Source organism: Cricetulus griseus, chromosome 5, assembly GCF_003668045.3.
Source record: "Cricetulus griseus strain 17A/GY chromosome 5, alternate assembly CriGri-PICRH-1.0, whole genome shotgun sequence".
NCBI lineage: Eukaryota > Metazoa > Chordata > Mammalia > Rodentia > Cricetidae > Cricetulus > Cricetulus griseus.
The window spans coordinates 107,045,924-107,057,961 of NC_048598.1; the positions used below are offsets into that span (position 1 = coordinate 107,045,924).

The 12,038-nt window shown below is 42.8% G+C and overlaps 1 protein-coding gene across 11 annotated transcripts in view; it reads right to left on the reverse strand.

Moving 5' to 3' along the window:
• LOC100751616 (spermatogenesis associated 7) overlaps window positions 1-6,833 on the reverse strand; it is a 31,125-nt gene extending 24,292 nt beyond the window's left edge. For 2 of the 11 annotated variants that reach the window (XM_027419595.2, XM_027419599.2), the window contains exons 1-3: window positions 6,643-6,832; window positions 3,266-3,336; window positions 1,106-1,201 (exon numbers count right to left, since the gene is read on the reverse strand). In XM_027419595.2, coding sequence (XP_027275396.1) covers window positions 1,106-1,142 — 37 coding nt within the window. In that variant the 5' untranslated portion in view covers window positions 1,143-1,201; window positions 3,266-3,336; window positions 6,643-6,832. Of the gene's footprint in view, window positions 1-1,105; window positions 1,202-3,265; window positions 3,341-6,428; window positions 6,609-6,642 lie in introns of those variants that run through there. The other 9 variants (XM_035445401.1, XM_027419593.2, XM_027419596.2 and 6 more) reach the window with 9 other exon arrangements.
• Window positions 6,834-12,038: the final 5,205 nt, after the last annotated feature.

Genomic DNA, 12,038 nt, shown 5'->3' on the forward strand with positions numbered 1-12,038 from the left:
TTTGAGACAGGGCTTCTCTGAATTGTTTTGGAGGCTGTCCTGGAGCTCACTCTGTAGACCAAGCTGACCTGAAACTCACAGAGATCTGCCTGCCCCTACCCCTGCTGGCATTAAAGGCATGAGCCACCAATGTCTGGCTAAAAAAAGTATCTTAATAAAATCAATAATAAAAGAAAAAAACAGCAGCCAGAATGGTCTTTGTATAACTTCCTAAGTAAAAAAACAGGTTATAAAATTATATTAAAATAAGCATTTAGCTGGGCATGGGCATGAGGGCAGGCCAGCCTGGGCTTTATATTGAGACCCTGCTTTTTTAAAAATGTAAATGGGGAGGGAGGGCAGGGGAGGAAGGAAGAGAGAGGGAATTGGGATTGACATGTAAAACAAGATTGTTTCTAATTTAAATTAAGAAATGTAAAAAAAAAAAATGTAAACAGAGAGGGACCTAGGAAGATAGCACAGTCACTAATGTGATTGTTATGAAAGCACAAGGACCTCAGGACCCAAGGACTCTAGCATCCACAGAAAAAGCAGGCATGGCAGTACATTGTACTCCCAGCCCTGGGAGGGCAGAGACCAGAGGATCTCTGGGGCTTGCTGGCTAGCTAGTTTAGCCTTAAAATGACAAATGCAAGGTCTCAGTGAGAGACCCTCTCTGAAAAAATAAAGTAGATAGCTCTCGAGAAATGACACCTAAGGTTGACCTCTAGCTTCTACACACACACACACACACACACACACACACACACACACACACACACACACGTGCGCATGCACTTGAATACACACTTGTTTGCTCACACACATACCCAAACATGCCCCAATACATACTCATAAAATTTTAAACAGAAATAGAAAAATGAGCACTACCTAACAACAAAATAATACCAGAATAAATGCATTAAATGAGCTGCCTAGGCGTTATGTGGATGTAAATACTGTTAACATAAAATCTGCCATCCACATAATCAGTAGTTGGCATCTCACTTTAAGCACACAAGTCCTCTTTGAGATAATGTATTAACTTTTGCCACAGGTTTGTCATAGTGAGAAGTAAAGCTGGGGTGTAAACTGGCACAGAAAATTCAAATTTGCACATTTTTACCTTTGGCTGAAAGGATTTTATTATAGTGAACAGTCATGTGATTCTTGACCAGCTGGAGAGTGGTTAGTCTGAGAGAAGAGGAGTCAGTGCAAAAAGCTAAAAATTAAAACATATTTAATCATTACATATTTAAACTTAACACAGCATCACAAGATACACAAGTTACTCAAGTCATTCTTAGTCATGTTCTGGAGTTCACGGAAAAGGCTGAGAGCACGCGTGCATGGTGCTGTATCCAGCCCCGTCTCGCCCGGCTAACACTGATTAGCAACTCATCACTTGGGTTCAAACCACTTCAAGAATTAAGTTTTACAGGCTTGAGAATTTGGAAAAGAGAGTCTAAAATATAATCTTCAAAATAATCTAGGATATCATCTGTTAATAGATTGATACTTTTAATCTACAATTAATATAATTGATTACAATTAATATAATTGATTTTATATCTTTTTATTTCATAAATAAAAATCTTTAGTCACTTGCTTGGCTATGAACAAACCACTGAATTTGGAAAAGCAAACAAATCCCAAACCACAAGACTATACAAAGATTCTGCTCTGAGAGGCAATTCTCTCACTTTAGACCTGGCATCAAGAGCCACAGTCTTCTTTAAGTACAGGCACTTAAAATCTACGCTGTTCAACTTTTCCACCTTCATTAAGTTTGTTTAAAGGAACTCTTAGAAGCATTAAGCACCAATCAGAAGTATCAAGTACTATGCAGACATATTTTTAAACATTTAAAAACACTTTTTCTGCATGTGTATGTGTGTGATACATATGCATGTCCACATGTGTGTGGGTACATGTACGTATGCAAGTGAGAGTGTGTGCATGTGTGCAGATGTCAGGAATCATCCTTGATCACTCTCCATCTCATTCGTGGAGATGGGATCTTTCATTTGAAGCCTGACTGGCTGATAAGGCTAGTCTAACCAGCCAGCTGCTCTGGGTATCCCATCTCTGTCTCCCCAAGGCAGGCGGGCTGCTACTCCCACCATGTATTTATATGGGCTTTGGGGGTCCAGCTCTCAAATTTGTCCCTTGAGATATCTATCTCCCCTGACCCTGAAAAGATTTTGGGAAGTCTTACAAGCATATGCTTAAAAAATTCAACAGTGAAATAGGATACAGGGCTTGAAAAACAAGGGATTTTCTACATTGAAATATAAGATTCCCCTCCTAGATCTATCCTTTAGTAATTCAAAAGCAATCCTTTTAGCGAAACTCTGCATAATACAGGCATGTTATTATGGAAGACATTGCTGGAGGGGCACCTGCCATGCACTGTTCCACTCTCTCTTCCAGTAAAACTTTTTCTAGCTACGATTATCACCATTTTACAAGTGGGAACTAAGGCACAGAACTGTGAACTATATCCCCAGTACTTTATTTATTTATTTGAGAAAGGGTCTCAAGTTCCCAGAATGGCCCTGACCTCACTCTGTAGCCCAGGCAAGTTATAAACTTGCTTTCCCCCTACCTCAGCCTTCCAGATATTGGTATTACAAGCTTGTGCCACCAACACTGCTTCAAAGGTTTTTTTGTTTGTTTATTAAAAATAAGCTTTCATAGCTCTTCTTATGAATACATTGTGGTACAAAGAAACATTTCATCATTTCTTCATATTTAGAGGAGACAGTATGAAAGAGTGGAAATAAGGACAATAGGTTTAAACTAGTTTTCCTAAAACCCATTCCAAAGACTTTCAAGTCATAATTACAAAATTATTTTAGAGTTCTCATTACAATTTTACTCTGAAGACTTGAAAATGTAAAAGCATCATGGGACACAGGGATTCAGCAACCCATAAACATTAGCTGAGACAATATATCCGAGTTGTCTTTACACAGCTTTTCTTTAGGGCTTGTGTCTTCATCACTTGAAAATCCTTTACAAGTCAGGCATGCCTTCAATCAGACCTTGTGCTGGCAAAAGTAGCCCCTGGCTGTAGCAGAGTGGGAAGCAGGAGGCAGCTAAGTCCACGTTCAGGGCACAGTAAGAGTTCAATGTGTCTAAAGAATACCTACAACATTTAATTCTAGTTACTAATGTGAAGCACAAATGTCCATTAAGAGAACTGTTTCATCAGGCTGTGTGATTTCCCAGCACAGAAAAGCGAGTCTTTCAATGAAGCCACAGTGTTAAGTAGCTCACTTACCATTGCTCTTGGTGCTCAAGTGTCCTGTAAATAGGCATGGTGGATTGTATCTGGGGAGCACAGAGGTTGCTCTGACTTTCAACAACAATAAAAATCACGAATTAGGACATGTGAAACATAACTTTCACAAAAAACCAATATAGAATATTAAAAAAAAACATTTCAATTTTAAACAAAGTTGTTAAAACTTTTACTCAGCTAGGCATGGTGGCACATGCCTTTAATTCCAGCAGTTGGGAGGCAGGGGCAGGTGGATCTCATGAATTTTAGGACAGCTGGGTCTACACAGAGTTTGAATCCAGCCAGGGCTACATAACCAGACCATGTTTCAAAGACAAAACAAAACAAAAAACCACAAGTCACATTATTACCAGCAATAATATATCAAACAGAAAAAAAGTCAATGACCATTGATTGAACCTTTTCTTTTTTGGGAAAATAAGACAAGGTTGGGGAGATGGCTCAGTTGATCAAGTGGCTATCACAGAAGCACCAAAGATCTGACTATGGATCTGTGTAAAACGGCAGCACATGCGTGTAACTCCAGCCTTGGAGCAGCTAGGTGTGAGCACAGGTAGCCAGCTCCTTGACACTCTGACGAACCACCCTAGCTGAATCAATGAACTTCAAAAGTTCATTAACTGATAGTTTCAATTGTCAAACTGACACAACCTAGAATTACCTGTGAAAAGTCTCAATGAGGGAGTGCCTAGATCACATTAGCCTGGTCATGCCTGTGAGGAATAAACGTGTGTATGTGTACACTTGCAGCATGTGCTCCAATGTCCTGGGAAGCCAGAGGCATGAGTTCAATTCCCAGCAACCACATGGTGGCTCACAACCATCTAAAATGCAATCTGGTGCCCTCTTTTGGCAAGTAGGCATACATGCAGAAAGAACACTGCATACATAATAAATAAATCTAAAAACAAAAAACAAAACAAAAACTTAAAAAGGCATAGTTTCATAGTTACATTCATAGCATTAATGTAACTAGTGTGCAGAACACAAATACTGTATGCCCCAGGCAGCTTTTATTGGTGTGGTGGTGCAGAGGGTCAAACCAGGGTCACTTCTTTACATTAGGTTGTGCACTTACTGGTTTCTAACATCCCTAAGAGATAAATGCCATGTTAAAACTCACGGAGCTGAAGAAAGGAAAAGATGACATTTCATCTGGGCCTTCTCTCAGGTGCTGCTCCCTCAACTGGGTTATATATTGTTTCTTTAGATGACTCTCCCCCCCCCCATATACTATGACTGTTTAACAATTCTTTATACTCCTCCTTTAAATTACCCTAGGCTGCTTCCATATCCTGATAGGACCTAGAATGATCCAGAAGTAGTCTCACACCAAATGCCCAGAACAAGAACTAAAAATTGGAGCAGGAGCTTGATGGTCTTGCAGGACAGTCAAATTCTTCAGCTCCACTTCCTATAAAATTTGATTTTACTAACAACTGGCAGAAAACTCACTGAGGAAATACAAAAACCAAAAAACAAACAAAAAACAAACAAAAAACAGTGTTTCAGTATTTTACCGAAATTGCTGGAAATTTAGGAATAAGTCGCTTATATATGTATCTCCATGGGAGCAGCAGATAAAGACATCTTTCCCAGTCTATTTTCAGCTAACTGTCCTAACAGGTTGTCTCCTCCTGTTTTTCCAGCCCAGGTTGCTGATAACACAATGGATGGTGGACCAATATTCTTAATTTTCTCCTTCCTCCCATCAGACACTGGAAACAAAGCCTTACAGATTATTAAGTCTAGCTTCCCCATTTTACATACAACTAAGGCTTGGGAAAGTAAAGTAACTGGCAGAAGAATGTCTCATTAGTTAATAACAAAGACTAGAAACAAGCCCTATTGTTTTTCAAGCTGGTGCTTTCTGCTTCATCACCACTCTGATGGTTGACCTTACAAAAGAATGTGGCTACTGTAAGCAAGTGAGGAACTTTCCCCTCAGGCATCTTTAGTATTTTATGTTCTAAAATAGCTGAAGAAACTAATGAAATCTAAGACATTTACTTTCAATTAAAATTAAGCATTTAAGCTTTAGCTACATTAATGGCTACTTATAAATAATTTATAATTAATGACAATTATAGTTACTTGTAATTTGTACTATATGAAAACTAGCCCAGGCATCTATTGACTATAACATTTATTTTACAAGTTCAAAACTAGAAACAATGCCACTTGGGTAAGGTATAAAGTATTAACCCGTGCACAAATGCACCCACCCATACTATGCAAGTAAAAGAATTAACTCAAGGGTTTTTACATTCTTAGTCTGGTTTCAAAGCTTGTTCTGTCACCTATTGTGACACTGGGGGTATTATTTATAATCTTCTATTTATTTCAAAATATGAATAAAATCTACTTAACAGGATTTGTGTATGTACACTAAACAGGTGTTTGGTTATGGGCGGACCACAGCAAAGGATTAAAGCTTGTTTTGTAGCCATTTCTGAAGACCACACGAGCATTATGATTTGCTTTTTCTAGAACTTAGGCTGGTATAATGTCTGAATAGCCTGTCAACTGACCTGCTACACACCAAGCATAACACTCATTCTGACCAATCATTGTAAAATAAAGGTGCATGCAAGTTGAAATCAAGACTTAATTCAAGAAACCATTAGCGGATCCATTCAAAGGTAACCTTTAAGCCCTAAGAAAGAACACTTGCTTAGGCTGTGGAGCTTCGGCTTCGATTGCGCTGATTTGTAAAGACTTATGGGTGTGTGTGTGTGGGGGGGGGTCACCAACTACTTCACACTTTCCACTTGACTCAGAATACCAATCAAGGCACATAGGTGTACACTGTGATTATGGGTAGTCTCGTGCTATTAAACATTCAGTCCACCAACCAGCCACATGCATGGGAAGTTTACTACAAACGAGGTATCCCAGCTCCTCACGTTGCAGCAACTGGGGGACTGCGGGACTTCACGTACACTAAGGATTTAGAATGCACCAGGAGCTTGCTACATATTATCTGCACTTAATCCCCAGGAACTCCGTGGCGTGGGTATTCCCCCCTCCCCTACATTCAAGATGGGGAAACTGAGGGTCGTTTCTGTGAAAGAGGCGGGCCTGATCTGGGGTTTCGGGTCGGCCTTCAAAGACCAGGCTTGGTCTTCTGCCTAGAGGATACCGAGGTGATACAGGCTGCAGGGTCCCGAGGTCAGAGGATGGATGTCAGGACGGCAGACTCAGGGCCAGGCAATAGGTCAATGAGACGGGCAAGCGGAGCCTCCCCCGGGGCCCCGGGGCTGTCCAGCTCCGGTCATCACCACGCGACACCGGAGAAGGAGCTGGCAGGCCACCCGAAAGGCCAGGGCGCGGCCTGGACCCGCGCAGCCCCTTACCTCTCCGGCTGCCATCCATGCTTAGTACTCCTGCAGCCTTCGAGGGGTCGCTCTGTGACCCCTCGGTTCTTGCCCGGGCCAAGCCCCTGCCGTGGAGATTTGGGAAGACTAACCCGCGGGGGCTTCAGCGCCACAGAGACCGTCTCCAGGCTGGTTGCTAAGGGCCGGCTCTGCGGCGGCAGATTATGACGTCACACCACAGGGACGCGCGCTCCCAGGCCCCGCCCAGCCCGCTCCCCTAGGCCCCCCAGGTTGCAGAGAGGGTGGAGGCATCGGGCTGGAGAAGGGGTCCTGGTGCCAATCCGCGGCTCTTCCAGTCACCCAGAGTGAACTGTTGTCAGGAAGGCGAGTCGAATCTGTTTCTGTCGTCGTGCCCACTTTTTACTTGGGTGCTGGGGATTCGAACTCAGGCGCTCAAACTTTCAGAGCAAGCGCTCTTGACCAGGGAGTGGTCTCCTGCAGCCCATATCTTAGTTTGTGTTAATTTTCTGCATCCTGAGTCCTCACTGTCCCTTTATCTCAAAGCTACAAATCCCGTTTCATTTTCAATGGAAGAAAGCTGCGAGCCGTCTGTTCGCGGCTCTGCAAGTTGTTTATTTTTGCAATAGTTAATTGTGAATCCTTGGAAGGAAGATCAGAGTGGGGTGGAGGGAATGCAGAGAGCATCTGTCACGCTGGCTTTCTCAGTAACCCGTTCTTGAACTTTTAGGGAGAATGGGTAAGTCTTTGTTGTGTGATCGCGTAGCAGCGTTCCTGGACTCTACCCACTTGAAAACAAACAGCCCACTCATTGCAACCAAACTCCTAACAACCAAAAATCTCGCTAGGTATTGCCAAAGTTTGCCTGGGGAGGAAACTACATCCTGTCTGAGAACCTCTTAACATAAAAAAAAAAAAAAAAAAAAAGGCTGGATTCTGAGCCAGATTTGCTGAACTTTGAGCTTCTTTATATTATGGTTGGTTTTAATGGCAACTTGCCACAAGTTACGATATGGAGATTGCCCTGTTTGCCTTAAATGACTTGGAAGACCCACTCTGATTGTGGGTGCCACCTTCTGGTAGCAGTGCAAATTTTAAGGTCCTGGCAGAAAAGGAAGATAGTTCATATCTTGGTGTCTTGGTCTTCCTCATGCTGACCTGTTGCTGTGTGGTTGTGTCCTTCCAAGTTAGAAACAGTTTTCCATCAGGATCTAAGGACCAGTAGCTCTCCAGGAATTTTTCAGAGTTTTGGCAGGAGGAGGGGACTGTTGAGGCACCCAGACTTGGGAACTGAGCATCAATCAAATTGCCAGCCTCCCTAATGAGAGTCACTGTGGATTACTCTGACCACGGATCCACCCAATGATTGAGAAACTATACACACACACACACACACACACACACACACACACACACACACACACACACACACACACACACACACTGGTTCTGTTCCTCTAGACAACCCTGACTAATACAAACTGTGGTATCAGGAGTGGTTCTGGAAGAACAGAAATGAAGGCATGAGTTTCTCTGGTAGTCCTGGTAGTAACTGGAGGTAGCTCCCAGCTGGATGAAATCTGAGGTCATTTAAGACTCTTCTGGTAGCACGGAGAACACGAACAGTCCATGACGTGAACCATTTCAAGAACTTACCAAAGCTCATGCATTTGATGCTCTCAATTCACCTCTGTGAGCTGTGAAGACTTTCATGGCTGTGTAAACATCTCTGAGCTTTTGTGGAACAATAAGGAAATGCTGCTGCTGACTGATTCCCTTTAACTCTCTGGACAAAGTTAGAAAAGAAGAGAAACAAAACAAGATGAGTGATAAAATTGACCAGCTCCAGATGCATATAGACAATCTCAAAGTTTCTGAGTGTGCCCTGAAATGGAATCTTTTCTCCAGCAGCCTTAGAGTTCAAGTTGCAGACCAAACACAAGCCCTCATTATAGTATTAGCTGACTCACAATGTGGAATAATTTCCCAGCCTCAAAGTGTGTCAACAGTTAAAGTGAGGCACTGACTGGAAGTGAAGTCCTGTGACTTGGGATGGCAATGTATGAGAGGACCCTGAGGAGGCGGAGGATGTTGACTTCTCAGATTCTGATGGGCCCACTCTGCCTGAGGAAATCCTCCCAACCCTTAGCAGAGGATGCAGTTCCACCCTTCCCCTGACCCCTTCACTGTTGCTGTCTCTATCCTTGCCCAGGGAAATTGATCCTGCCTCCTATGCAGAGCAGGTGATGACTTTATCTAAAGGAGATGTCAGAAAGGACAGTGCTAGGGTCCCTCAGGAGCCACCTATCATTGCCTCTATCATTGCCTAGCTTGATGGCTAGGTTAAGTAGACCCCAGAGGTGAGAATGGAAATGTGGTCCATGAGAAGGTATGCTAATGCCACTAAAGAATTTAATGAGTTTTCTAATTCATTCAAGTTGAAGTCTGGAGACTAATTGTGAGAGAGGTCAATTGAGACAATGCCTCCATCGGACTCCTCTGTACACAAGTCTGTGGGGGCATTTTCATGATTTATGATTGAATGTGAGAGCCCACCCACTGTGGACAGTGCTATCCCTGGGCAGGTGGTTCTGGGTTGTATGGAGAAGAAAACTGAGCAAGCCATGAGGAGCACGCCTGTAAATAGTGTTCTTCCATGGCCAGCCTCTAGGTTCCTGGCTTGAGTTCCTGTCCTGACTTCCCAGTTGTAAGATGAAACAAACCATTTTATCCCAAACTTGCTTTTGGTCATTTTGTCATAGCAATAAAAACCCAACTAGGACAAACTACAGGTTTGATCTTGAGTTAAATTTTAAGCGTGGCTGAGCCTCAAGTCCCTGTTTATGTAAACAAAAAGAATGCTGGAAATTGTGCAGATACACATATTGTATGGACAGTGGCTGGCCAAGGAAATGTGGTATTGTACAGATGTCAGTTTTCTTTTTTTTTTTCTTTTGGTTTTTCAAGACAGGGTTTCTCTGTGTAGCTTTGGAGCCTATCCTGGCACTCGCTCTGGAGACCAGGCTAGTCTCGAACTCACAGAGATCCTCCTGCCTCTGCCTCCCGAGTGCTGGGATTAAAGGCGTGTGCCACCAATGTCCGGTCAGATGTCAGTGTTCTCTTCTAAGACTTCTGTCTCAGAAGAGCGAAACATAAGGAGAGCGAGGCTTAAGGGAAGTAAATCAGAAATCCTATAACACAAAAGGGAAATAAAACCCAGAATCCCAGGTATAATAATGTCTGGAACAGTGGTTCTCTAAGACATAGGGAGGAGAGAAAATTGGGCTTAAAATGTGACGATTCTGTATCTCCAACGAACTTTAGGATGATGCAGAGTTAGGGGACAAAGAACATCTTCTGCTCTTGCAGAGGACCCAAGTTCAGTTCACAGCTACCACACTGGGTGTAGCTCACAACCATCTGTGACTCCAGCTTCGGAGGATCTGAAACCTTTGGCCTCCAATGGCACCTGCACTGGTGTGTGCACACCCACACATGGACACACACACATCCTCACAGCTAAAAATAAAATGCTCTTTTTTTCTTCAGATTTTTTTTTATTTGAATTAGAAACAAGATTGTTCTACATGACAATCCCAGTTCCCTTCTCCCTCCCATCCTCCCCCCCCCCAACTAAAACCCTACCTATCACATATCCTTTCTGCTCCCCCTGGATGGTGAGGCCTTCAATTGTCATCAGAGTCTATCATATCCTTTGGGATAGGGCCTAGGCCCACCCCTGTGTGTCTTGGCTCAGGGAGTATTCCTCTATGTGGAATGGGCTCCCAAAATCCATACCTATGCTAGGGATAAGTACTGAACTACTATAGCAGGTCCCGTAGATTTGCCAGGTTTCCTCACTGAAACCCATGTTCCTGGGGTCTGGATCAGTCCCATGCTGGTATCCCAGCTATCAGTCTGGGGAGCAAGAGTTCCCCGATATTCAGGTCAGCTGTTTCTGTGGGTTTCACCACCCTGGTCTGTATCCCTTTGCTCTTCACTCGTCCTTCTCTGCATCTGGTTTCCAGTTCAGTGGTTAGTTGTGGGTGTCTGCTTCTACTTCCACCAGCTGCTGGATAGGGCTATCGAGTAGCATATAAGTCAGTCATCAATCTCATTATCAGGGGAGGGCATTTAATGTAGCCTTTCCTCTGTTGCTTAGATTGTTAGTTGGTGTCATCTTTGTAGATCTCCAAACATTTCCTTAGTGCCTGATTTCTCTGTAAACCTAGAATGTTTCCCTCTATTATGGTATCTCCATTCTTGTTTTCTGTTCTTCACCTGACTCAACCTTTCTGCTCCCTCATGTCCTCTGCATCCCTCAAATGCCAATTTTTTAAAGGCAGAATTGGATATTATGCAGAAAGCAGAAATTTTTATTCCTACTCATTGTTAACTTAAAATTCTGAGACCCCCTAAGGCATTTATTACACCATTAGCAGCTTAAAAATCCACATTGCTTCTATTATGCATAATTGGTTCCCAGAAAGTATTTGCTATATTTGACTAGCGCTGAATTTAAAGGGCAAGCCGAAGAGGACAACACAATGGTTTGGCTTGCTAGAAAGAGATGCCAGCTCCCCATATCAAAGCAGATTTGTGGATAAAAATGCTCTGCTTTGGGTCCTTAGTATACATATTATGGCTTCCAATTTTGTGTTTCTTAATGAGGTTCCTGTGTGTGCAAACATGTGCGTCTCTGCATCTATATATGTTTCTTGGGCTTTTCCTTTGGTTCTTTTTCTTGTTTGGTTGTTTTATATTATTTTCATTTGTTTCTGATTTGTCTTATTGTATTTGACTGTTGTTTCCTGATGAGAGACAGAAAGACTGTGGATTCAGATGGGAGGAGCGGTGGGAAGCAACTAGGAGGAGAAAGTGTAATCAGAGTACATTGTATGGGAAAAATCTATTTTCAATAAAAGAGAAAGTTTTGAAGCAGGAAAGAGGCTTCCTGGTTGAGGGAGGGCAGGAGAGTGGAGAGGGCCTCGAAGTCAGTGTCGCCTGGTGTTTCTCTGTGCCCATTCTCAGTGTCTTGTTTTCTTTTAAGCAGTTAAGTTGTCCCCTTTCTTTCACGAGTGAGTGTGCAACAGGGTCTATTAATTGATTTCCAGTTTTGCAGCGAACATATTACAGTAAGTGAAATTTAATTTATGCTTGGCTTTTACGCTGTGTATGTGAACAAGAGACTGCCTTTTCTCAGGGACAGTGCAAGTCTTGGCCACAGGTACACAGCTGATAGGAACTTGTTACAGGGTTAAGCTCCCGAGAACACCTTTACCTGGGGATCAGTACCAGTTGCATTGACCTTGGGGAGGGCACATCATTGTGAAGATCTTTTTCTGCATGTATCAGCATGACTTCATGTTTAAAAATTACTCCAGTATATTCAGAAATTGGCACATCTCTGCTTTTGA